General features: G+C 44.2%; 1 protein-coding gene across 1 annotated transcript in view; it reads right to left on the bottom strand.

The window, feature by feature from the left end:
* The window catches only part of Ahcy (adenosylhomocysteinase), a 34,875-nt gene extending 9,516 nt beyond the window's left edge, over window positions 1-25,359 (bottom strand). Inside the window, exons 1-6 of the mRNA XM_077686631.1 lie at window positions 25,130-25,359; window positions 17,129-17,319; window positions 14,156-14,284; window positions 13,446-13,545; window positions 11,266-11,378; window positions 8,911-9,118 (exon numbers count right to left, since the gene is read on the bottom strand). Coding sequence (XP_077542757.1) covers window positions 8,911-9,118; window positions 11,266-11,378; window positions 13,446-13,545; window positions 14,156-14,284; window positions 17,129-17,319; window positions 25,130-25,160 — 772 coding nt within the window. The 5' untranslated portion in view covers window positions 25,161-25,359. The remainder of the gene's footprint in view (window positions 1-8,910; window positions 9,119-11,265; window positions 11,379-13,445; window positions 13,546-14,155; window positions 14,285-17,128; window positions 17,320-25,129) is intronic.
* Between the last annotated feature and the right edge of the window lie 2,322 nt (window positions 25,360-27,681).

Genomic DNA, 27,681 nt, shown 5'->3' on the forward strand with positions numbered 1-27,681 from the left:
ATCTCGGATGATACAAATCTCTTGGAGTAGCGAAAAAAATTTCCGTATCATCCAAAATTTGTATCATCAAAAATGATAAACAGCCACAGATCCCCCCCCCCCCCCCCCCAAAAAAAATGTGTATTTTTTCCCTCTACTTGCACCCGGAGAAGATTGTCACATTCTGTGTCTTACTCTTTTCCTCGTGATTGCTGAAAGGCTTAAAAAACAGATTTCTTCACTTATCATGTTAGCCGCACTGTAAATGCACTTTGCTATGCAAGGTAAATCTTTAAAATCTTGAAGTGGCACTACCAATGGCGATCAACGAATGAATTTTTAGTTTTCAATATTACACTTCTTTTTCACACGCAAGTATTTTGGGTACAATTCACCCAAATATTTGATAGTGGTAGAATTCCCCCACCTATTCTTCACCCCAATGTGTAGAAAAATGGCAGTAGGAACTATGCTATCTTCGTGGAATGTGGCCAGAACTGCTAGGATGCTACTGTAATCGTGACCAAATACCGTTGTTTTCAGATCTCAATTTCACATACTTCCAAGTTAGTGAGCACTATGAAACTTGCTAAGGTTACGGTTTTAGCATAGTGGCCACACATACTGTAATACCTATGTTTCAAGTAATCCGCACTACAACTCGTTTTAGAGCAGTTTTTTTTTTTATGCCCCACCTTGCTGCTTAACGGCTACATAAGTGTCCGTGTCACACGATTCGTTTTAAAACTGCAGGTGCTAATTAGCTACAGTAGTGAATAAGACGAAACTCAGCACATTCAAAGGGTCGACTTGGCGATAAAATGCGGCATAACACGTTTTTAGCCCCATGTCCCCCGGGACAACATTATTGCTGCAGGAGCACTAACCAATTTGTACCATCCATCTAGACTTCACTGCGTTTGTAACGACTTACCATATTTGCATGATTATAACGTGCTGGTAAGTTTATTTAGACAGATTAAAAAAAATTATTTGATGCCAAGTATACCGCGCAGGTGTGAAAGATATCACACCATGTGCCTGATAGAAGACATCTTGAACTTGCTTATCAAGCCCCTGCTGACATTAAAACTAGAGTGGGTAACACTGAAAGTGTTTGCGATTTCAAGTGCCTTGACCTTCATAATTTTAGGCATGATCGGCCATTGGTTCACTCACTGCTCCTTTATGAAATCCGCCAGGGAGTCTAAGTTCTCAAAAAAGTTTGTGCTCCGGGTTGGAAAAGCCTTGCGTCGTGAAAAGTGGCACTGTTTTCTTCTTGCAAACACGGACTCGTGTCTTCAGGACACACGGTGTGCATAATTCTGCTCGGTTTCCCTCGCTGTCAGCAAATCAAATTACGTTGCACTTGATAGACTCTTCATAATGGTACCTCTCCTGAGCCATAGCGATTGAAACGAGATGCTAATTGCAGCAGCAGAAATATGTGCAACAACTAGTTTAAGGTATGTCCATTGTGGAATGTATGCACCAAAATTTACTCATGTGATATTGACAGATTGTTTTGGATTGGATTGATTTGAGTTTAGGAGGATTTCGTGGCCATGGCAATGCTGCTGGCTACTTTGCAGCCGATTTCGGTTTTGAGCTCGATTGTAATGTGCACACAACTTTGAAGGCTACTCTTACCAAAAAAAGGTGTGCGTTAGAATTGTGCAAACATGGTAAATTTAAACCATTCGGCACAACACACTTGGCTGGGGAATTTTACAAATTTGATGCAGTGAAATCTCGATGATATAAATTTTAGGATGATACACAGCTGTATCATAGCATTTACTGAGCAGACACTTCCTCAAGAAGACCACATCAACTTATATTTTAACTTCTGGCCCCTTTTTCCCCAGAGCTAATGTTTTTATTATGTGGTCAACAGTTTCCCACAATTTGTTCAGATTGGTCAGATATACATAATTTATTCTTCCCACAATTTGTTCAGATTGGTCAGATATACATAATTTATTCTGCCTTACAAGATTGAAATGGACGGTGCAATAAAACCAAAGACAAAACATTTGCGATTCACGAGTACGAAGCCTTACTTAGTTTATGTGCACCAGAGTGGTACTTCTGTTGCCATGATATTAAATAGCCTATGCAATATAAAAGCTAAAATTACTGTTTCAGTACAGTCGCACTCCCTGGTCCCCCTGGAGCAAGTACAAAGGTAGATGAAGTACCAGTACTTAGTGGGTAAGACCAGACAAAAAAATTTGAGTGGACAAGAGTGCCGCAACATGTTGCATTACTTAAGCCCAGGCCACATAGACAAAAAGAACTGACTGCATATTGTTTTTCAGCATGGTAAAATACAATGAATGCAAAGAGCATAAGCCAAAAAATAACACAAGTAACCTCAAGACCAGTGCCTCCACTTAAACACTATTCTGTATCTCTTGCCCTATGTCTTGTAACCTCCGATTCAAAATATAATGTTTGTAAAAGAAACTACTTTCAAATTTCTATCAATGCCAAGAATACTTACGCAAGTATTACCTAGAAATACAAAATAAAAAATGCACTTAAAATCGACACACTATACCTAATGTGCCGCAAATACACTTCAGCAAATAGCTTTTTATCACAGAACGTAACCAATGCCTTGCTGCAGTAAAAAATTTGACCGTATACAGTCGAACCCAGCAATAATGGAACCACCGGGGAAAGCCAAAAAATCCTCTTTTGCAAGAATTTCGTTGCCGTGAGAACGAAACATAAACACGGAAATTGCCCGCAAACCAAATTTATTTCTGAAAGTCAGTTATATCACTTGCAGGGGTGGAAGCAGGGTCTAGCTTTTTGGAGCAGGCACGGGAGCAGCAAAAGTCTTATTTTGGAGCAGCTTTGGAGCAGCAAAAATCCCATTTTGGAGCAGGTTTGGAGCAGTTTAGGGGCTATTTTGGAGCACTTTTGGAGCACACCGACGGCTTTAAATAATGCGGCTGAGCGCACTTTTAAGAGCAACTCATCCAAAAACTGCATGAAAAATAGAACTGGCCAGAATTATTTAGCAGGAGCACAATAAATCAGATGGCACTTTGATATTACCCTTTACTCGGGACTGAAACCTGCTTTTTGCCAATTCCTTTAAATGTAGCGACTTTTTGGCTTTTATTCGTATAATAATCAACACTATTTATTAAAACTTTTTTTTTTCACTTTTACATTGCACAGGAGGTCCCCCTTACAGTCTTCGACTATGGGACCTCCTCCTGTATATTTTGCCCGTTATGTATTTTTTGTAATAATAAACTGACTGATGGATTGATTGATTGACTATGTTACTAACGGTGGCTGCTCCTTTTAATTTTTTGGCAAAGTAGTTTCGAGCTAAAACAATCGCGTGCAGTGCGCCGCCCCGCTGCCGCCGTCGCCGCAACCGCGAAATCAGGCGTCGCGAACGTGCCCTACCCGCGCGGCACTCGCCGAGCGCGCATCGTCTCCCATCGATAGGCCCGAACACGAAGACGGGCGCCGTACATTATGATGCCGTATTCCCAGCAAGCTGCCGCCACCGCGTCGACCGAGAAGGCAGGCATCATAGGCAGGCAAAGGCAGGCAGCGAACGAAGACGGCGATTTCACGACGCTTCGTTTCGTGCTAGACGCGAAGGCGAAAGCGGACACGGCATCCCACAAAGACGCCCGTTTTCGCGGCCGAGTCGGGCCTCGTCGGCGCGCGAACGAGTACGGCGGCTGTATGGCGCGCTGCACGCAACTGTTTTAGCTCCACACCATTTCTTTCATTAAAGCAGCGCGAAAAATTCGGCTTCAAATGAACTTCTGATGCAAAAGGGCCGTTATTAACAGCGGAGCTGTGGTTACTGGCCGTAAGTTCGGGGTTCGTGCGCGCCGAAAACTCCCACCGTGGAACGCTAACGCGCACGTGTCCCGCAGCTCTAGACTTGACTCGACAGCGGAAAGGAAAGTGATAGCGGCCGCCGCAACACTAGAAGAGCGTGCGCATGCGCTCAGTATCGTAGAAGAGCCATTCGCGCGGAACCTCGCGTCGTCGTGCGCATGCGCTCAGTATCGTACAATAGCCCACGCGCACACAGCGGCTTCGCAGTTCTCGGTTCGTGCAAGTCCAGAAAAATTAGACTTCAATCACCAAAAACTACTGATCTTACTTCGAGCAGCTGCAAATTCCAGAGGCCATGCCTCAAGTTATAACACTAGATAACTGTTCAAAGTGCTTTTACTCGTGCTGGTGACAGCCTTCCGGGAAAGCCGCGGCGATAACAACGTTGCGATAAACTCCACGAGGGAACCACGAGTGCACTGAACTGCCGTGGCTATGGATGCGGCTGCGTCTATTATGATTGATTGATTGATTGATTGATAGATTGATTGATAGATAGATAGATAGATAGATAGATAGATAGATAGATAGATATAGCACTGTTGCGGTTCCCTTTTAAACGGGTGATCGACGGGAAATCCGGCGCTCCGGAAAGCCAGCGCTCAAGTGTTGCCCGGACGACGACAAGACTCGGCTAAATTTGGCGTTGTATGCTCTCAATGGACAATAATCGCGCAAATTGCCGTTTCTGCGCAGCTTGGCGCAGCAGGGCAAATTGGCGCACAATGGCGCAATTGGCGCAGCAGTTCCACCCCTGCACTTGGTGAGCCTTACTTTGCAACAACTTCACAGCTCAGCTCTCACACTACAAGAAGCGGCTCCTTGCTAGTCATTGTCATGCGTGCCTAAGAATGACCGAATCGTGTCAAACGCATCCAAAACATCCCGCAGGTTTGCCTTCTCTGCATGTTTGTCTCTTTAATCCTTGGCACCAAGCATGTCCGAGAGTATGCAAGCTAAGTCCAGCTTGTTCTGTTGACAAACTTTGCCAGACAGTGGCACCTTGTAGTTCCAATGCTGTTCACAAAACCTTGTGAGCACCGCTGTGTCAACGTCCAGAAAGGCCAAAGCCGCCACCTTTGTTTTGCGCACGTGTGCAATGAAAGAGCGGCGGCTTTGCTTTTAAAAAGGTAAAGAGCGAGCTGCACACAGTTTGAAACTCGTCAGTACTACCCTTTCTTCCTCCACTTGGGCCCCTGACTTGGGACATAATGGCTGCCTTATCTTGCAGCGATAAAAACTTGCGCTTTTGGGCTGGCGGAGGCATCTTAGCGAGAGCAAACGTGCCGATTGCCACATGCACAATGAACGCATGCATGCTGCTCAGTGGTAGCTGGCTAGCCTAGCCCAAGCTGTGCCATGAGTCACCAGCCTGACCATCCATTGGTCTCTTATTTTGCCTGCTCAGAGCAGTTCTGAGCAGCTCCAAGCAGCTCCGTATGTTATTTGCCCATAGAATGTCTATGGCGGCAGCAGTTTTGGGTTGCCCAGGAACTGCTCAAAGCTGCTCTGGGCACCCGGCGCGGTGGCTCAGTGGCTAAGGCGTTGCGCTGCTGAGCACGAGGTCGCGGGTTCGATTCCCGGCCGCGGCGGCCGCTTTTCTGAAGGAGGCGAAAAGCAAAAACGCCCGTGTGTACGAGATTTCGGCGCACGTTAAAGATCCCCAGGTGGTCCAAATTAATCCGGAGCCCTCCACTACGGCGCGCCTCATCGCCTGCGTTGCGTCGGCGCGTTAAAAACCCTACAATCAATCAAAGCTGCTCTGGGCAAGCAAATAGAAGAGACTACATAACCTGACAGTTCAGAGGCACGTAAGATAAGTGGAGTCTTTCGCTGGTGGTGGTGGTGCTGCAAGGTTGCCTCCATGGCTGCCTGCTGCACTTTCTATTTTGTAAATGAATAAGGCAGCGGCCATGCAAGCCCATGCAAGCGCCGTGGCAGAATTTACACAATACACAATTTGAGTCGACAGAAAATGCACCTGAGCACTTTTTGGACACTGCTAGCCTCAAATGGGTAGATAACATGCCAACCAGACTAGCAGCGAATTTTTCTTAAATGCGAGATCACTGTCCAAAAAAGTTTTGTTGCCGAGAGATATGAAATACATGGGCTTCTACGGACAATCGCCGGGATCTGGAAATATTTCATGGCTGTTGGAATTTCGTAGTTTGGAGATTTTGTTATTGCGGGGTTTACTGTGTACACGGCACCCTTCAGCATGAACTTTCTTCCGCTCGACATAACACCTTTGGTGGTGCAGTAGACAAAGTCAAAAGTCATCATAGACTGTGGGCGAGTTATGCTCCTGCAAAGTTTTTTACATGTCCACTTCTGCCACTAGTGTACATGTTTCCAAAGGGGGTGATTTTACAAACATTTGGCACTCTGTGCTCCAAGCAATTCCCTGCCAAGAGGAATGAACCAAGCATGTTTGCCTAAAACATCAAAATCTTATACAGTTAAACCTCGATATAACGAAGTCGTACTTAGGGCCGCAAATTTCGTTAAATCGAGAATTTCGTAAAAACGAGGTTTCGATTTTACAGTTCATTTAACCAGTTATTGAGGTTTCAAAACCTTGCCCATCACCAGGAAACAACTGCTATGTAGTTACCTCTCCACTTAAAGCGAAATATGCACTAAAACTGGCCGCGAAAATTGTGTGAATTAACAGTTTCAACACTTAGGCAATGGACTTCGGATAGCCGACGGTAGTTCATGTGTCGTCGTAAAACCGGTGCTTTTTCCGCAACGCCTTATTAAATATGATGGCAGACTATGTTTCCACTTTTTCTTTTTTTCATTTCGGTCACTACTAAACGCCGCAGTTAGTCAATTGAACCCGCGTCCATGCCCCGCGAACTTCACCCCGGCGAGGTACTCGTTCGTAGTTACTCCTCTTTTCGTCCGTTCAGTGGTAGGCTTAGGCGGGGCGTTGAGGGGTGCGGCGGGCCAACAGCGGAGGGCTGCTATGAAACTTTCGAAAGACTTTTTTAATGTACAAAGGCTCTGCAGTATGGGCACGTGATGCAACCACGACACTCGACTGCGAGTTGAGCGGAGTACACGCGGACCGCTTCACTGTGTGGAGCAGCGCTTACGTGATCCGGAAAGCGGAACGCTTACATTAAAAATCTTCCGGCCAAATTCGATTAAGCAATTACTTTTATGCCCACTGAGCCCTTACGAAACTGATTTCTCCGCACCGCAGCTGTCTAATGAACGCTGGTGAAACGAAGATGACCACGTTCAAAGAGAGCAATTTATTGCCACCAGCACTCGATGTTCAAGCCGCAGTGAAGAAGTAAGCAGTGCTTGGCGTTTCTTGACCAGGGTGGGCTTTACGTGACGCTCGTATGCTGACAGCGCTAACAAGGCTTGCTCTTAAACATTCGCGTGCGCCTGCGTGCCTCCGCAGAACGTCGATGGCATCCATCACTTCGGTGGCCGTCGGTTTCACTGACACTTCCTCAAGCTCTCGTTCGGAACACTTTTCCCTTGGAGTGCTCATGCTGCTTATAAGACTCATCTAATGATGGACGAACAAAATATTAATGTGGTTATCTGCGGGCACAACCTAGAGCAGCAGCACCGTGAGCAAGGACGCGTAGAATAAAAGCTTGAAGTAGGCTTCGGCCTTCGGCAGCCTAAGCATAGAGGGCGCTGGCGTAGGCAACGATGGGGACGTTAAAATGGTGGCCGCACTATTCAACCGTCCATGGCCGCTGCCGGTTTGAGCAGCTTCTTTCATCGCTTTTAATTGTTGTAAACCGTAGATTTCACCGCTTTTCTTTCATTTTAGCCTTTTAAGAGTCAATGCGAGTACTCAATGTTTTCAATGTAGGCTCTGAGGGCCAAATAAAACGTGCCTCGACCGTAATATTGTTCTTCCTTTCTTGCTGTGACTTCGTTAAATCGAAAGCGCCGCACGAAATTACTTCGTAAAATCGATATAAAAATACATGGATTTAGCAAAATTTTGGTAGAAAACTTGAAAAAATTCGTTATATCGCGAATTTCGTTAAATCAAGGTTCATTATATCGAGGTTCAACTGTATCAAATTCAAGTTGTGGCTTATCGGACTGATTGTACACCAGGGCTATGAGTTGCACTGCTGTGCAATGCTACTGATCAGATCGGACAAAATTGGGTTCTTCAGCAAGCTCCGAAATCCTGCACCTACTGGCGTTTCGATTTGTTACCTACGTCTCCATTATGCTCCATTTTTATCACTTTTATCGATACTTAATGGCCTGGCAAACCCAGAACAGCAGTTTAAATACTCGAGCAAGCAATTATTATTTACATAGAACGGCCTGAAAATCGTCAGTTTCGGTTTCCGCCGCTTCCAGCCCATAGGGCGCATGACAGAACCACACTATGAACTCGCCATTCTGTGCGGACGTCAAAACACTGCAAAGGGCAGTGGAGGCACTGTTCCAACTGCCCCGCCGCTGGAGCTGAGCGGCTGAGGCATTTAGGCCTCCCATCGTGGCAGATATTTGATGGCCATTTTCGATAAAAGTCCTGATGGCGACTTCTAATGCGATTTTAGGCTATATCATAGGCTCCTCTCTCACACATGGAGCTTTGCTTTTGCCATGGGTGCCTTTCTGGGAAGCAGTTATGCCTGTAGCTCTGGCTATGTGCATCAATTCGCGAGCACGCCAGCGCCTAGCCGCCGCTCAGCCGGCCGTGTGTGTGAAGTGATGTCACGAGTTTCTGCCATACGTCGTAAGCCCGGTTATGTCACCTTTTCCCTACCATGGAGTGATGTCACGCTGACATCCATTTGCTGCATGCCACTCCGCGTGCTGTTTCGTTGGTTTGATAAATGAAATCAAATTAAAGTATGTTCCACGTGTCGCAGGCCGTTCGTATTTTACCCAAGGCATTGTGTTGAGTAAAGGACACGAACTATGTAATAACATTAACCTAAAAAATTGGTGTCAGTGACACCATGCCATCACAGTGTGTCCAAACACACAGTGCCCGAAGCATTTCATCCTTTCAGTCATATAAAAAAAGAAAGACAGACAACACACCTTCCATGGCAGCCTGAAGGGCGTTGATGGGATCCACTTCTGTGACAAGCACCCGGCAACCAAAGCCGCGCAGGGACTGTACACAGCCCTTGCCGACGTCCCCGAATCCAGCAACACAGGCCACCTTGCCAGCAAGCATGATGTCTGTAGCTCGCTTGATCCCGTCCGCTAGCGACTCACGGCAGCCATACAGGTTGTCAAACTTGCTCTGGTCAGGAACATAACACACAGCAAAACATCAGCAAAGCAAAACCCCTAGCAAGCACAGTGCTGCCATGATGTTTTGATTAACACCTCAACTAAAGGATCTACAGGCAACAGCCAAGGACACTTACGAAACCCACTACAGTGAATTACACAGTGCAATACCATTGCAGTGGGCACTAGAGCAATAAATAAAAGCTATTTTAAGATTCTCAAGGTTTTTTGCTTTGCTTCATAAATTTCAGGGAACTTTTATTCATGAATATTCATTCGCATTTTTTTTTCTTTTTTTAGTGAATGCTACAAAATCCTTTTTTTCATTTCCAGAATAAAGGTCACCCCATTTAACTGGACTCTTTCAGAATTTAAAATGTAATGATGCAACATTGGGCAAGTCAATCAGACTAAAGAGGAAGATGACAGACAATTACAGACACACTGCCAAATGCAAATTTGCATGGACACTATGCCATAACACACTCAAATGATACAGGCAGTGTAAGAGTAAGACACAGTACATAGAAGGGTACAAAACACCACGTGATAACTTGCCACTAACATACTGGACTCCTCCGTCCGCATGCATCTTTTCACTCTGCCTTGTAGTAGATGGAATATATTTAGTTACTATACAAATCTAACATAATCACAAAGTCGGTGTCATTCAGCCCAAGGGCATAGAGTCAAAGAACCTTACTTCCCCTTTGCTCAGACAAACAAACATGTCATCTATCAATACCAACTCGTCCAAGTTTTGAGCCTGCTACAGTCAAACCCGATTATAACGAACCCAGATAGAGCGAATTATGCTATATATTGAACAAAGAAAGATCAGTTACGAAAATACACGCGAAACATATTCCTTATAACGAAGTTCCCATCTGATATATCAAACTGCGCGCCTAGAAATGCCACCAAAATGCATGGTCTCGGAGCGGCGATGGAGATGTTGAGCCTCCGATGCAGCGATGCGACTCCCGGCACTGTCCGTAACTGTTCCCGACGCGCCTGACTCACGATTAAACCCTCCCAGTCAGCAAGTCCGGACCAAGATGGAAGCATCAGCGAACTGTGGGAAGAGCCCGCCAACGTTCCCGATGTTGTGCTGAAAGGAGTACCCTTCGAGGGTTGCCCGAGTGTCGGCGACGACGTTGCCCTCACTGCGAGCCCCTCGGACGCAGAGTCGCCGATGTCATGGCTGCTGGCGCTGCTGGAAGCACCGAAGAGGCGGAGGATGTTGTGAGTGGAAGCCGTCCGATGCTTAATGAAGCGCTTTCAGCAGTCAATGTGCTCCACCAATATTGCTTCGATATTGAAGTACACGGACTGCAACTGATGTAAAGGATGTCTCATGCAGAGAATGCTCTGCTAGTTGACGCCGCCAAAACGAAAGTGAAAACAAGAATTGCCGCTTTTTGGGAAAGTAGGTAGTTACAGTGGAACTACCAACTATCTATTTATTGCAAGCAATAAATAGATAGTTTTGTGTATGGTAATGGCATACTTTATTATGTTTGTTTCCGCATGCGGGGATGGCAGGAGAAGGGGGGGTGGGTTGGGGGGGTCCCCAGTATTACGAACTCGTAACAAAAAACTCGTTATTGGCGGGTTCGGCTATTTCGAACTATTGGGTATATCGAACTAATCGTGGCGCATATTGCAGTTTGCTATCACCAGGTTTGACTGTACTACACATTGCAACAGCTGGCACTTAGAACCAGACTTCAAAATTAATGGCAGATTTATTTTGTTCACTTTAATTGCAACCAAGCGCGCACAATCCTGACTGCAGTGAATGCACAAGCATCACTGCTTGCTCGTACAAGCTTCACTACATGTGCAACTACCAGTTTTACACCTATTGGTTCCTGCTGTACCAATAGGTGTAAAACTTTGGGGACAGCAGTGATGCATTATTCCCTTTACACGAGACGTACATAAAACAAATGAAGAAAAGGGCCCAAACATCTCCATGTGCTCGCTCTGTGCTTAATTATATTTCCAACCATCTTGTCCTTTGCCACAGGACTGCCCACTCACATTCTCTCACTTGAAGACTACCAAGTTATACTAAGTAGTGTGAGCGAAAGGAGCTCGCAGAAGTAGAACCAAGAGACCGATTGTCGCATCGCTCACATTTCAGCCGCTCACCTTGGTCACAGAGTCATTGACGTTGATGCATGGAGTCTTAAGCTTGCCCTCATTCTTCATTTTGTACAGGTGATGTACACCAGTTGTAGTTTCTTCAGACAAGCCACGGATGCCTGATTGGTGGGAGCAGATTATACAAGCTTGGTTAAAAAAAACACACACAACAGGAAAAGCGCAGGCAAAGAGCATGCTGGCCACGATCAAGTCTACCTGAGTGTACAAGCACCTATGCTGGCTACAACCACAGCACATAGTGGAGGCACAGTCGCACATTTCTAGAGACTTTATGCCATGTTTGCAACAACAGATTTCACAGATTAAGGGCTAGCCATGCATTTCTGAAGAACAGACGAAAATGCAAAATCGTCAAGCGCTGACACCTAAGAAACTGTTGCGGTGGGCACAGCACTTGTAGAAAGTGTGTAGTTAAAGGGGCCTTAAGCATGTTTTAGAGAACATTAAGTTCAATAGAACACCATCACAGTGATTTTATCCTGCAAGAATTAAGCAATTAAATATCAAAAGAGTGCCTATTTCGCCTTCAGGGTTTTGCCTCTTGTTTTTACTGTGCTGGCTCTCAGACTGCACCACACCTGGCGATCCCCCATTCCCCAGCCAATGCGATCACATTGCAGTTTGTGCAGTTTGCGTTTTTTTTTTAACAAATTGTGCAGTTCAGCCTCCACTTTTCAGCAGCAAAATTTATTGCAATGTTCACCAGTTTCACCCGATACCAACATTAGCCTACCCAGCATCAATACTTCGGCATACATTAGTGCTGACCAAAAAATGAAGGAAATGGATATTGAATTCTCAAACAAATTAGAAAGTTCCCTGTTCTGTATAGATGTGCAATCTTTTATTCAGATGTTGTGACCAGTGTGCAACACCACTCATAATTGTCAAAAGTTGTTCGAGGGATTTTTTAATTACATAACACAAGTACCAAGCAGACGTCTACAGAACAATTCCTATATTAAAGAATACAGGGTAGAAAGAGGGTAACTTTTGGAGCTTACTACAGATTATAGTACAGTCGCCGACTGCTTTTTCAGACCCTCAAGGGGCCGAGATTGCGTCCGGAAAATTGGGAAGTCCGAAAAAACAAATCCACACAAAAAAGCCACTTTATTTACAGAGTGGCTTGAAGAACTCGTCAATCTGTGCTACGCGGGGTGCTATGTTGCTGTACCAATAGGTGAAGTGGTGATGCAAAACGCACAACCAACCGTATCAGACTAAACGGCCACCGTGGCGACTAACCACCGACTTCCTTCCTCCACGCAGCTCGTGGGACGGCGCAGCAAGTGGTGCCTGCTATCGATGCTGTAAGCAAGATCAGCTGGCCATATATTGGCAAAGCGGGTTCAAGGCCGCACAAAAACAAAATTGCAGCAATGTTGCTTGCGATCGCGAGTCAAAAGCTGCCAAAAACGCAAGAAGTCAGAAAAATCGAAAGGGAAGGGTTTCATACATCGAAAAATTTGGTTGGTGTTATACATTGACTCCATGGAGCGCATTATGGTGCCATGCCAGAGATCAGATATTCAAGCAGGTCCGAAAAATAGGGCATCCTGAAAATCGGTCGGTGACTGCATTAGGCAGCTACCGCAATTTATTACAAACTAATTTAAAATAGTTACGAATCACAATTGGATACCTTTATCTATTTTCACGTGCACGAAGCTTCTTCCCACTCGCTGCCACACAAGGTGATTTCTCAACTGCCAGGTTACGGCAGAAATCGCCACAAAATTCCACAATGATTTGAAGACAAACTTTAGTGGAACTGCTGGCATTGATCTCACAACATTGTCACTTTCGGTTTCCCCAGGTAGAGCTCAATGGGTGAAAGACACTGACTTGTACTGTGTGATTCTTCCCGTTCTCCCATCTGCTAATAAAGTACCGCAAGTGTAAATGCCAACTTGCCCAAATTGACGCTCTTAACGTGAAGAGCAAGGTGAAAAAAATTAGTGCATATATCACGCCCCCTCTCCATTTGTTGGAAAATGGCTAAGTTGGTTTGGCTTTTCTAGAGCTAGCTTTCTAGAAGAAAAAAAAAAAAAATCGCTGGGCTTGAAAAGGTGGCAATGCTCTATTGGCTACAAAGGCTTTGAACCCAAACTGCTTTTGGCAGTGATAAGCCCCATACGGGGTCACATGTAGAGGCCACCTACCGGGAATGTACTGCGGGTACTTGGTGTACACAAGAGTCGTCAGGTCACCTCCATCATCCAGTATCATGTTCAGAGGCTTGCCATCAGGGAAGATCAGTGTCTGCAAATAGGAATTTTGCACTGTTACAATTCAGCGCGCTGCCACCCTTTTCGCGCGTGCTGCAAGTTGCGGTGTGCTCCAGTGTTGTGCAAGAAAGCCTGCTTGAACAAGTTACAGCTTGCCGGTGAATGGCCAGCGCGTGGGCAATTCGCTGTCAGTGACTCAAGCTGTTGCAGCGACAGCCAGCGGATCTTCATGTAAAGGTCTGCACCGGCGGCATGGATGCCGCAGCCAAGATCTCTTCTCCCCCCTATCTCAATGAGTCCTGGAAAGTGTTGTATGTGTATGTACTATTTTCGGCCCGCGTGCACAGAAATGACAGACACTCACAGCCGGAAACTTGGTGCTCTTTCTTAAAAGCGTGATTGAAGAGTGCGCACTTCCCGATCCAGGTACCGTGCCAGTGTACGTTATTACAGATAATGGGAGAAATTTTACAACTATTCGCATTCGCTTCGGAACTATTCGACCCCAAAGGCACTTAATACACTTCGAATTCGATTCGAACTAAAATATTACTATTCGCACAAGCCTACTAAAATGCCATCCGTCTGTCAAAATGCCTCGCTGCAGGCCCACCCTAGGGAAACAGAAGGCATGCACTTTGTACCTGTTCAATGCACCACAAGTATTCCTCTTCCGTTTCTCCTTTCCAAGCGTAAACAGCCACACCTCGCTTGGCCATGGCAGCTGCAGCATGGTCTTGGGTCGAAAAAATGTTGCAGCTCGACCATTGCACCTGAAGAAAAACAAGAAGCACAAACATTCAGGATAGGGTGCCACTGCCTTCTCCATCTTGTGCAATTCCTGGACACCACTAACAATCAAGAAAATTCACTGGCATCCAGTGCAACAAGCACAATTCCACTGATTAAATGTCCACTCATGAAGAAGCAAAGCAACACTTCGGTGCTCATATTAAATTGTAATGCATCCGATTCGTAATATTTGCATTCCACGCAAACTGGTGCGACTGGGCATTTCAATAAAATGCTGTTTCTTTTTGTTGCACTGGTATGTTTAATGTAACCATGGCTATTAATTCAGCAGCTATGTATAGGTCTTGCAACCCCAGTTTCTGTGAATGGCTGGAATGGAAGCCTCCAAACATAGCATCTACAGTAAAAAAAAAAAAAAAAAAAAAAAAAAAAAAAAAAAAAAAAAAACTTTTAGTGGTTCTTTCCTTTAATAACGATCTGGTGCAGCTTAATTCGAAACTGCAAACCAATTTATTTTAGTTTTTCACAAAACAGGGATATGTTACACCCACTTTCCTTGTTACTGATATGCACTCACTATCTGTGCGCATGCAGCCGATGACGGCACACATTTTAGCTAAAAACAGTAGTAGGAAAAACAGTAAGTGCTGAACTACAGTGATCGTCCAGTTCGTAGCCTGCAATAAATATTGCAGTCAGATTTTCGGGAGGTAAGCCATATAGGAGGGCAAGGAAACTCGGCAGTGATGGAATACGGATAGCTGGAGTGGGATTTGGAGCTGAGAATGATTGATTTTGGAAAATGAAACCTTGAAATGAAATGGTTAACGGCACTTAATACAACATTCAGGGGCTGAAAGGACAATCTGATTTGGAGCGACTGAACTTTTTTAATGTTGTTTGCGGCCGTCGTGCCGTCATCGCGGCAAGGCCACCATGGCAGGAAGTGAACATGACGGATTTTTTGCTGCCTACTCGCAAATAAAGCCTGTCTGAGTGTGTGTGTTTGAGAGCAACGTGCCGTAGTTCTTTTCCGGCCAGTAAGTAACCGCTAAACTACACTGGCAGTTAATCCGTACATCGTTTAACGTGTACCTAGACGTCGTTCCTGGCTGACTACGTATTGACGGGGTTTGACTGTAACGTGCCAGTAGAGACGGCACTTCTACAAGATCTCAAGACACACACACTGGGGAGATGCAAGCATGGGTTACTGCTGCTCGGCGCTTCAAAGATAGAACAACAGACACCTTGGCTCTGTAGCATACTAGACATCTTGGGATGGTAACAATGAGAAATGTGAAAGGAGCTGTATTTTTTTCTTTCTGCGTGTGTATAAGCAGAAGAAGGCTTACAGAGTCAAGAAAATTAGAAGCACGACTTCACTGTCCTTGATAATCTAACTCTGGCAGAAACAGATGACAATTCAGGTCCTTTGCTGCGGTAGCAAAAGCCGTGCTCTCTCCGAGAAATAGTGCCAGTTAAAGGATGGCAGTATGTGTCCCGGCCATATCAATGCCATGCAAACGTGCGTTTATCACAACTGGGCTTACTGTGAACAAGCACATATACATGCTATTGCTGGAAAATGAAGAAACTAATTGTATGCATCACAACAGGACCAATTCTTTGAGAACGTTAAAACTGTGTCAACTTCACAGTTTGGATTGGCCGACAGAAAAATACATACAAAAAAGAAATGTCTAACTCAAAATGTCTAATTTTGGTCTTTTAATTGTTATGCCTGCAAAAAACTAATCAAAAAAAGCCTGCTGATAATTTAGATTAGACCTTTTAACTAATGCCCAGCCCTCAGTTTAAGCATTATGTTTGCACTTGCTAAATAAACAGCTTGTATTTACAATAGTACTGACATACAGCTACTTCAACCATTTCAACTACCAGTGCAAACTGACCTACACCATAACTCCTTGCATACCGCAGTTTGGTGGTGCCCGACTTTCTGACTGGCTACCCTCAGTACCTTTCCATTTCATTTCTTGTTAGACTGGCTCAGTGAACCAACCAGACCAAACCACAAGGCCCCTTAAAAGCATCCGCAGCACCAACCAGGACTGACTGACCTTAATGAAGGGTGCAGTACACTTCCAGTAATGCTAGTTCTGTCCCACCGGGCCTTAACCAGGGGAGGTGGAATCCCACTTCACCAAAGGTGAAAAAATGCTTTACAACATGCACAGTACTAGTTTGCGTAGCATTCGCTCACCCCCTACCCTAAATTGTGCTATCTTCACATATTTCCTTGTTATGCTGGCCAGCCGGCTATTATATATGCAGTCGTTATTCGTGCCCTTCATTCTTCTACAAAGTAGCAGGAAAATGCCATCAGCTTTCCTAGCTCCAAAAGTATCCCCCCCCCCCCCCCCCCCCCATCTCCACATGTATTTTATTTTTTTATTTTAACACGCCAAGGCTACCCCCAGACGAGGTATGCCACAGTGGAAGGGCTAGGGCTTCATTTAGAGATCCTATGGTTAATGTGTGCTGAAAGCTAGCACACATAGTTTTGTTGCTACTTTTGGTTTTGCATTTCACTTCTACCAGAACCACAACCACTAAGAATCAAACCTTTAGCTTCATGCACAGCAGAACACCTTATTCTATGCCCCCATAGTGAGCGATTCCCTGAAGACTGCACTAAACAAGGTTCTGCTATCAGCTTGTGGAAGAGTCGGTGCTTACTGCTCCTGAGAACATGTCAGTGCACAAAAAAGAGAGAGAGAGAGAGAGAGAGAGAGAGAGAGAGAGAGAGAGAGAGAGAGAGAGAGAGAGAGAGAGAGGGGAAAAGAAAACCAACTTGACCAAATTTCGCTATTTGCATCTGCAGCCTCCATGGTTCTTACCTCTGCTCCCAGCTCAAGTAGCGTTTCAATCAGCACAGCCGTCTGAATGGTCATGTGGAGACAACCAGCGATCCGAGCACCCTTTAATGGCTTCGATGGGCCATACTTCTGGCGCAACATCATCAGCCCGGGCATTTCATTTTCGGCTAGAATGATCTCTTTCCGCCCAAATTCAGCCAACTTGATGTCAGCTGGGGGAAGGGGAGGGGCGGGGGGAGGAAAGAAAGAAAACAAAGTAGATTGAGTTTGGCTGCCCTTTTTTTTTTTTGTGACTGCATACAATTCTTAAAAGCAAATATAATAAACTGTACATAAAAAAAAAAACTATTTGCAGTTGGAATATTTTTTAACATTAGGCGAATTTTTAACATTAGGCCGAAGCAAAGCTCACTGGGCTATTTTCGCGTATAACAAGTATATTTGCCCTGACTCAGCACTTTGGAGGCATGGCTGCTCTCGAACTGAGATGCCTCAAATCAAAAAGTGAATGCAGCCAGGCAATCTGATAATGCAGTAACTTGAATGACACAATGGAATGTGTCCGCAAAAGTGCCTGCTCCAAAGGTCCCTGCTCTCCAAAATCTCCAAAATGACTCCAGTAACATTAACGATAACAACAACAAAAAAATCCTGCCAGGCACGTCTACAAAAAAGATGACACACTGGAGAGACAGACATCAGGCAATTGTGAGGTTCATTCTGCCACGTGCCTGCAGCATCACTCTTGGGACTACAGTGGGTTGTCAGAAATTTAATGGCTTTTTTAAAGCTAGTGCATAAACTTCGTGAACATATTTCTGTGCCGGACCCCATAAAATGCAGGGAAAGTAACAGACGATATAGTTTCTACACAGGAACACAGACCAACAAATGGACCAATGCCTTGCTGAGGCCGGATGTTCGCTAGAACACAGCTGGGGCTTAAAAGCCTACATCCAACCCAGAACATAGGATGCTCGCAACATTCACTCTGAACATCCGTGGCAAGCATCCGTTTTCAACATCTGTTGGTGGGCTTTTCTGAACTACTTTTCATCCGACAAAGTTCGTAGCTTTTTCCTGTCAGTCTTTTTGCTGCTTGCTTGCAGCTGAATGAGGCCTCGCTTTAAGCCTCAATGTTATTTGACCCCTGGAACGACTGCAGAAGCCCACAACTGAACGAGCCTCGTTTAGACAGCCCATGAATGTAGACCTGCCACGCAGCTGTTACACTACGACCTGTTATTCAATGATGGCACAGCTGCAATATAAGTCCTAGATAAAGACGTCTGCAGTGCTGTCCAGCACAGACTGGAAGCAATGCTGGCTTGGACAAATAAGAACTGACATTTTTTTCCCCCCTCTACATTAGAAAAAAGTTTTTCAGGCCATTTATTTCCAGGAAATGCAGCATAATTTTTCAGCTCACATTGAGCCTGGACAAGATCACACTATTCATTGCACTCACAGCCCCACGAAAAGTGCCAGGGGAGCAGAGGGCAAAACTAAGCACAAAGAATATCGTGCAAACAGTATGCACAAACCGGCCAGGCACAGCTATAAGCAACAGACTACAGAAGACAAAGCACGACAGTGACATGACCTGTCCCCTTCACTTATGATTTCTCTGCTTTTTTTTTTTTCAGAATTTCAAAAAATGACTTTTTTTTCACAGCTAGGGACGTTGAGTTCCTTCTGCCCATTTTGCATATTCACACTTTTCTTAGGAAGTCGTATTTGTCGCTCAAACACAGTTTTTCCGTAAGCAAGTAGTAAGTGACCACATCCTCTTTAAAGGAGCCATGAAGAGAAAATACAACTTCGTGCAATTTAAAAGAACTAGGATTCAGTATCTCACTCAGCTCCATTACAGCCCAAAAGGTGTTTTTTAACGAAAAAAAAAAAGCAAGAAGTATTTAAAAACTTTCAAATTTTGCGCCACAGTGAGGTGTTATGAGCAAGAATGACGTCATACGGGCCAACAATAAAACATAATTTTCAGTGCGTTAACTGCAAGTTAGCATTCAAGTGATGCGGTCAAATGGAACTAAAGGCCCCATTACAGACGTCCAGTCATGTGTCGTCACGACAGGTCAGTTAGGCGGCCGCCAATCGCACAAACAAGGTTCCGTGACGTCATAGAAAAGTTGCAGGAAATTGGCTAGGGGGTCGCGACTGCTTCACACGTTTTCTTTAATATCTCCGTTATTTGTTCGAAGATTGCGGTGATATTGGTATCATTGTTATCGGGACTAAGTAGTCTTTCTAATAAACCCAACTTGTATTTTGTCTTCATGGCTCCTTTCAAGAATGTTCTCAGTGTTTATTGTCATTTTTTTTAATCAAAAAACTTCCAGTTCCAGATCAAAACGCTTTTCTGGAACCAGCTGTATTAATATTAAGAAATTGCTTAGCAACCATTGCATAGCCGATTTCTCAGCGAGGGCAATCCAAAGACGCTGTAGACGTTTTTTCCACAATTGTCCTTCAAAACCGCGCACAAAAAAAAAAAAAAAGCATTTTTTCGGCTTTACACTCTCAAGATTGCAACATTAGATGCTGTTCTTTCATTCGATGATGATAGCAACGCACGAGCCAGCATTCTGAAATAATTTGGATCAAAACCTGGGCGCAACACCACCATCAAGTGGCCGAAAGAGGTTGACCACAAGCGAGAATACTTTGCAAACACAGCTGTACGATGGCGCACAAAATAGGCAAGGAAGGACAGATGACAGACTCAAAAAAAAAAAATAATAATAATAAATAAATAAAAAATAAAATAATAAAATAAAAAAGACTGACAGTGATTGCGATGCTGGTGCTTTTTAAATAAATGTGTTTTAGGCAAAAAAGTATTGTTTTTCACCTCTTAAAAACTTGAAACTATCTCAAAACAATGTTTTTTATTACATAGGTACCATTATTTTCCTATATCTTCCACGACAACGAGCTGATTCCCACCCCCCCCCCCCCGTCATCTACATAACTTGTACTAGAATTGAAAATATGCACGCAACCATATTTTTTGTCACACAACTTTTAATACTAAAATAATGCCAAAATTTAGGTACTAACGGACAAAAATAAAAAAATTGAATTTCTGATGGGTGTTCCTAATTCTACTACAGTTGTTAAAAGAGCGCAAAATTTGAAATAAAATGACGTATACATTATGTAGATACCTTTATTAGATGGCGAGAAAAATGAACCTCAAAACGGCCAAAAACGCATGGGAAGCAAGGGCTTACCCTGTGCCCTTAAAAGGTGAAGCTGCACAGTATATGTACTTATTAAATTTTACATCAGTGGTTTTGCGTGAATGAAACACAATCAGGCCTCACTGGGTAACGCTTTTTTTATATTCTCGTTTTATTAAGAAATATACTGTGTAAAAATTTCGGTCATGGCACATGGCTAATACCCACAACATCGTTAAAACCACCACTACTGTTTTTTAGTGCTGTCTGCCGATTTTCACGTCAAAAGATTTACTTTAGGACTACTGTAGCAGAGTGTTCTGGTTGAAAGCAAAAAAGAAGCATTCAGCATTTGGGAAACACAAAAAGATTGCATGTAATTGACAACCTTTGTCGGTGAAATTAAACTGTCAGCCCATCTGTCCCTTTAAGCTAGCTGTGCTTGTCGAACATTTCAGTGGTAAAAAAAAAAAATTTCAAGGGCTGATCATTTGAATTTCACATTCAGGAGTGGAGTGCTAACCCAGTGGGCCTTTAGAGCGAATGGTGCTCACTTGACGTTTTTCTTTATGAGAGGACATACCCACGAGGCTATACAAGGCATGTGTCATGCTGAAACAAGTAACCCAAGGTGTCCCGAGGACACAGGTACAGCAAGGTGAATGGTCATTTTAAGCAACTCCACTGCGGTAGCTCAGTGGTTAAGAAATTCAGCAACAGGCAACGAGGTTTTGGGTTAAATTCCCAGCCGTGGCAGCTGTTGATCTTAGGTAGGAAAAAATTAACTTTTTGCCCATGTGTGCACGGTTTTGACATGTTACAGAACCCCAGGTGGAAACAGCCTATTCCACTACGTTCACCTTAAGTTTGGAGTGGAAACCTAGGCTTTAAAAATGACTTTTAAAAGCACCGCCGATGCCTATAAATTCTTTTTTGTTTGCCTCATACAATTGTTTTAAACGGTAAAAGTTGAAGTTCCATGTGTTAAGCCACACTTTGGTAGAGTTATGTCAGAGTGGGGGTGCGAGAGTACTAGTGGAGGAATCTATTTAGTAGGCCACCTGGGGTTCTTCACTGCACCCCCAAAGTCAAGAAAACAGCCTACTGGTTTCGAAGCATCACAAAAATTTTTGTTAAACCAATATCAGACATTGAGTTTCGAAAATAAAATCCATAGCTCTGACAAAAAGTGCTGAAAAAAAAAATAACTGTGACCAGCTGGTGCTTCAGACTTTTTAAAATCTAATTTGAAAAAACATTTTTTGTTAGAAATGCCAGAAATCGTACAGTTCTCCTTGAAAATGAAAGCATTCTCGACTTAGCCTACGCTTCTCACACAGCCAACGACTGTAGAGTGCCTGTGTGGCTGAGCACAGCTGTTTTGGCCATTTTGCAGAGATGGCCCTGCACTTTTTAGTCTCATTTTGCAGAGTTTTGGGGAGTGCAGGGAGAGCAGTGAACTTTTCTGCCGCCAAATCTAGGAGAAAAGCCCGGCTCACCGCACTTGCAAATCAAGGAGGCGAGAGCTGCACTGCCTGAGCCAGTTGGCAGAGTAAAGCGAAATTGAGCAGGCGTTCAATCAGGTTCAGCAATATTTCCAATGAAAATTGCTCTCTGTGCTTGGAAGTCGACATTTTCTTGGAACCAGGGCCTGCCAAGCTGGTCCCTAGCCTTTCCCAGAATTTCTTCACGTCATGTTCATGCATTGCTCAAGAATAAATTAAAATGCCATTCAATTTTTCCAGAAACTTGTTCTGGCTGAATTTTTTGTCAAGCATATGTCAAAATTTTTTGTCAAAATGATGTCAAGCAGATGTGCTGGCATAGGCATCAGCAGTGATGGCGGGGCATGAATGGTCAGAGGGGACAATATGTGGAAGAACACTATCACTTAGTGATAAAAACAGCTGCACAGTACAAAAAACACATTTATTCCTCTTAATGAGTAAGAACTATTTCAGAAATCTTTCAAGGGTACTATGGCATTCAATCAGCAGAAAAGCACCGCCTTGTTAGCCCTAGAGGCAAGGCATTCTTATCATGTCCTTCCCGACATCTTGGACATGAGCAAATGCCCCTGCCCCTGGATTCTTGTGAAAGCTAAAAAGCAAGGAAATCCCTCCTACGTAGTGTGGACGATAAAGGTAACCACTCAAGATGATAACAGCAGACATTGCAAGATATTTTGCTCACAGACACTAGCTCTTATCAGCATGCATAGCGTCACAGAGCCGGAGACATTCGGTACATCAGACCATACGACAGATGAATGCACAACACAACAAGTTTCACATACAATGAAAAGTTTTGCTGACTTCTCAAAAGCACAAAAAGGAAGCTCTGTTAAACAATGTACCACACGAATTTAACTCAAGGCTTATGCATTTGAGAATTGCCGACCAACAATTATGGCGCAATGAGATGGTGAACTTTCTTTTTGGAGCGACTTAACACTTTATTGTTTACAGGGGCAATGGCTTTGTTTGAACACTGCGGAACTCTGAACTGAAAATGAAGAGACTTTAGTTCAGCAGCAATTACCACAAACGTCTTGCATCAGGGACACTGAGAAGAGTTATAAACATCGTCCAATTACATTATTAGGTTTAAGCCAAGAATGCGAGAGTTGGTTTGGGCAATTTAAGCGCAATTTTTCACCAGAATAAATTCCAAAAGTGGCATTTTTGTGCACCATACTTTGCGACATTGGTTACTGATTGTGACAGTCCACTCAGTGGCATTACAAGAATTTTAAGCGCACCTAACTGTCCACAAACAAAAAGTTAATACAGTTAAACCTGGATGTAACGAACCTCAATGTAACGAATTTCTGGATTTAACAAAATTTTTCAATTCACCATTGCTAGCCCCATTGAAACCATGTATTTGTGACCTGTAAGTAACGAAAGCGTTGCAACGGTTCCCCTTGATGCAACGAATTCGCTACGCTGATAAGGCATTGTTTTTTGCACTTTTTCTGAAAAATCGGCTGGAGAAATGCACTAATTTAGCAATCATCGCCCACACCACAAACTACGGTGCGTTTCCAGTGTCAATGCAGTGTCGGTTAGGTGCTAGGCCCGCGCGTCGACGTGTAGTCGCGAGTCTCCACTGCTATCTGTGGTGTCGGTACGTCGGTGACGAGTTCTGCTGCCAAAAAACGAAAAGTTTTGCCTTTCCAAAGACAAGCTCGCAATATTAAATACAGCCTCCCCCGGCGAGAAAGAAGAAGGTTGCCGCCTGGTATATCCCAGCTAGCACCCTCTCAACAATTATGAGTGCGGAAAAGAGCATTAAGTTTTCGAAAAGGTGCCCTTTCAGCATAAGTTTGGTCCTTGAAACAGGTTAAGGCACCGAGAATTGTCAAAACGCTAAAGTGATACTTAAGCTACGTTTGTGAATACGGGGGTAAGCGACCTAGCTTCTTTGGAGTGCCGTGTAGTGACCAAGTTTGTGGGAAAGCAGGAGGCGCAAATCACGTGATTTCTCACTGTGAAATACATCCTTAAGAGCTAGTTCAGCATCACTGATGCCTAGCATATTGGTTTCGTTTCTGCTTCACTCACGCAAGCTTTAACTTGAAACATGCATGTAACGAATACCTGGATGTAACGAAAAATTGCGAATTTTTGACAACTTCCGTTATATCCAGCACTAACTTCTTAATAATTAATAATAACACTAAAATTTAGAAGACTTGGGTAGCATCAAGCCACACTGCCAACTAATGCAAGGTCTTTGTGGTAGCTCGTGAAGTGGCTGCGAACAGCGTGAACTAAGGCTCCAGTTTTTAACGGAATACCGAAACAAGGGTCTATGTGAAGCCAACCCCAGACTGCAGGCACAATCAAGACTTCGACAAATTCACTTTTCAAGCAGCTAACAAATTTTAAGCTAAATTTCATCACGCAGCACGAGGTGCAGACGCATAAACCATGCGCATTTTCGGACACCATGTAGAGTTAGTTATCGCATTTACACCCCCTTTTTTTGCAGGTCACAAGGAAATGCCGTAACAAAGCACGATTCTCGTTTGCCTGGAATTATGGAAGGAAACGTGCACGGACTAAGGCCAAATAAAAAAAAAAAGGCTCAAAACAAGCAGATGTTAAAATGGGAGGTACCAAAAACCAACTTATATGAATAACGCATTTGTACTAAAGAAATGTTTCTCCCATACATGAGGTCTGGAGAAGCCTCGATATTCAACTGGAACGCTTAATAAAGGAAATTTTCGCCCCATTCCCACTCCTGTGCAGGCACACGACCACTGCTGTAGTTTCCCCCTTCCTGTTCGCCGGCTTATGCGGATCGCACCAATTTACTGAGGTGTAAGGGTGAAACCAAAGGAGCACGAGCCAAACGCAAAGCAGACTACCGCGGAGTTTTGCGCAAGAATATGCGCATGACGGTGCGCACGTGCTCAGTTTTCCTCTTATCTTGCTATTTACAGTACACTTTAGCACAACACGGATGACGACTGACTAGCGCTGTTTAAGCTGCCGATTTCAGAAACACCTCTTTTTCTTTTTTTCAAATCGATCCACCACGACATCTCTTGTACGCACAAATTTTACAGTCATGCGGTCTGTGCCGCACAAAGGCGTCCGATCGAAACAACAAATGTTAACGCTTTTGAGGTCTGGACTCGCAAATGACCGATTTAGCTCAAATGATACCTGCAACTACTCTACAGTTCTTAAGAATGACGAAGCCACATTAAGCACGATTAAATTGAAGTGCATCGGAAGTTATCGGCATTTCACTGCCAAGTTCCCGCTCACGTGAGCCGGTGCATGGGTGAAAATGTACAGATACGCACCTATTTTGTACGCTGGCTTGCTGGCAGACATGGTGGAAATTGTCTTGTCGGGGGCCAATACTCACAGACGGCAGAATGAGGTGTGCGACGAGTGACGAGGGCTTTTTATACCGAGCTAGTGATTACACACACAAAGAGAACACTCAAAGTTCCAACCTCTCCCCGCACATGTGGTCTGCTGCGTACCGGTCCAACAGAGCACGCGCAACATCATGGGCGCTGTGTGCGCCGCCGTACTGCCGTACCAAAAAGGCGCCAAAATGGCCTTTTCTTATTGGCTCTTTGCCGGACACAGCGGACAGTTCGTTCTCCACATAAAGTTGTTTTTTTACATATGTTTCTATGGCGATAAGAGTTCTCTAGACTACACGCAAACTAACTACGACGAACCCGAGATTGAAAAGTGAAGATCCCCATACGAGTGTGATGAAGGCGGTGATCAGAGCCAATTATATTAGGCCAAAGCTTACTGGGTCGCAAAGACCCTAATTATCGCGTTATTTTACACTACTGGGTATTCTAAACGCAGCCACAGTTTATGAGGGTGCAATAAATGCAGAAAAAAACTAGATGTTGTGTCGTGCATGCTTGTTTCAGTTTCGATTTCGTTTTCCAACCTCTCCGCGCACACGTTTTCCAGCGCATACGGCGACTTTCTCCGTGGACTCCCGCGGGCGCTGTCACAGCCTGTATTTGTTGCCTTAGGTTAACCTGTTTATTTGTATTCCATGGAAAATGGCCCAAACGCATAGCCATTAAGACCGTATCGACACAACCTAGAGTTCTGGGGTATACCGCTTTCTGGGGTAATACCGCTTTCTGGGGTATTTATATCAATGTAATTTTTTCCTGTGCTTTTGGGTGGTAGCCAGTGCCACTCTGACTTGGCTACCACCCCCAAGCACAGGAAAAAATTACATTGATATAAATACCCCAGAAAGCGGGGGGGGGGGGGGGGGGGGAATCGCCCCGCCGGTAGCGTAGTGGTTATCGCACCAGACCGGTATTCTGGAGGTCGTGGGTTCGGATCCCACCTGGCAGGCATTTTTTCTCCGCTTTCTTTCTTTCTTTCCAAATTCTTTATCTGTTTCAATGACCTACCACAACCTCCCCTTTGCTTTCCGAGGTTTTCTTGACTGCCAACCCTTATTTCTGTGTTATTTCTACGAGCCCCTCATTTCCTATTCTGATTCGCTATTCGCTATATATATATATATATATACATATATATATATATATATATATATATATATATATATATATATATATATATATATATATATATATATATATATATATATATATATATATAATATATATATATATATATATATATATATATATATATATATATATATATATATATATATATATCGCAGGGTGTCGAACCGTAACCGAACTGAACCCGAACCCGAACCGTTATTTTTTCAGCCCGCTGGGCCCGAACCGGAACTGAACACAAAGAAAACGGTTTTCGGTTTACGGCGAAATGGTTCGACCACCCTTTGTTGATAATGCAGGGTCAACATCATCCGGGGCTTTTCTCTTTTACGCAAGATCAACTTCGTAATCCTTTTCGCCCATCTTGCTCTTCCGGCCCCTGCGCCCTCCTTGTGTTAATAAAATACTCGCCCACTCACTCGCACACGCTTCTCACCTTCAGAGCAATCCCAACACTATCAAAGCTTTATACGTAGTCGACATATGAAAAGGGAAGCACACCAATTTAGCATTGATATGTTGCCGTTAGTCGCGCATACGGAGTGCAAGGCTGAGCAAGACACACTTTCGGCATCCCGCAAACGATATGAGACTCCGACTTTGCCCTTCCCTCCCTGCGAAGATTGCTACCCTGCGCTACGGCAAAGGCCCATACCCTAAACGTGCCTCTTTGTTGTGTTTCATAATTGCTTATAGAGGTGCGTCTCTCTCGCACACCTCGAATGTTTAAATACTTAACAAGTGTTATCCACGGGAGGGGTTCAATAAGAGCGCCACTGGCAAGGATGCATGTTCGATCATCGCCCCGGCGGCCGTTTTGCTGGTGCAGACGAAAAAAGAAAACGTCCATGTGTCGATATTCCCGGGTGGCGAAGGCATCGTGTCAGAGCATCGTCGTCATCGTCATCAGCCTGTTTACGCCCACTGCAGGACAAAGGCTTCTCCCATAGATATCTAATTATCCCGGTCCTGTGCTAATTACTGCGACCAATTTATCCTCGCAAACTTTTTTTTATCTCATCTGCCCATCTAATTTTCTGCTTCCCCCTGCCACGCTTGCCTTCACTAGGGGTCCATTCTGTTACCTCTAATGACCAACGGTTATCTTGCCTTCGAATTACATGCCCTGACTACACCCATTTCTTCTTAATTTCTATTAATATGTCCTCACGCGTTCGTTCTTTGATCCACTCCGCTCTCTTGTCACTTAATGTTACACCTATCATCTTCCGTTTCATTGCTCGCTGAGTCGTCTTCAATTTAAGTTGCACCCTCTTTGTGAGCCTCGAAGTTTCTGCCCCGCAAGTGAGTACCGGTAAGATGCAGGTCTC

The sequence above is a fragment of the Haemaphysalis longicornis genome, unplaced genomic scaffold, assembly GCF_048455015.1.
Source record: "Haemaphysalis longicornis isolate Haplotype H1 unplaced genomic scaffold, Haemaphysalis longicornis Haplotype H1 scaffold_1, whole genome shotgun sequence".
Taxonomy (NCBI): domain Eukaryota; kingdom Metazoa; phylum Arthropoda; class Arachnida; order Ixodida; family Ixodidae; genus Haemaphysalis; species Haemaphysalis longicornis.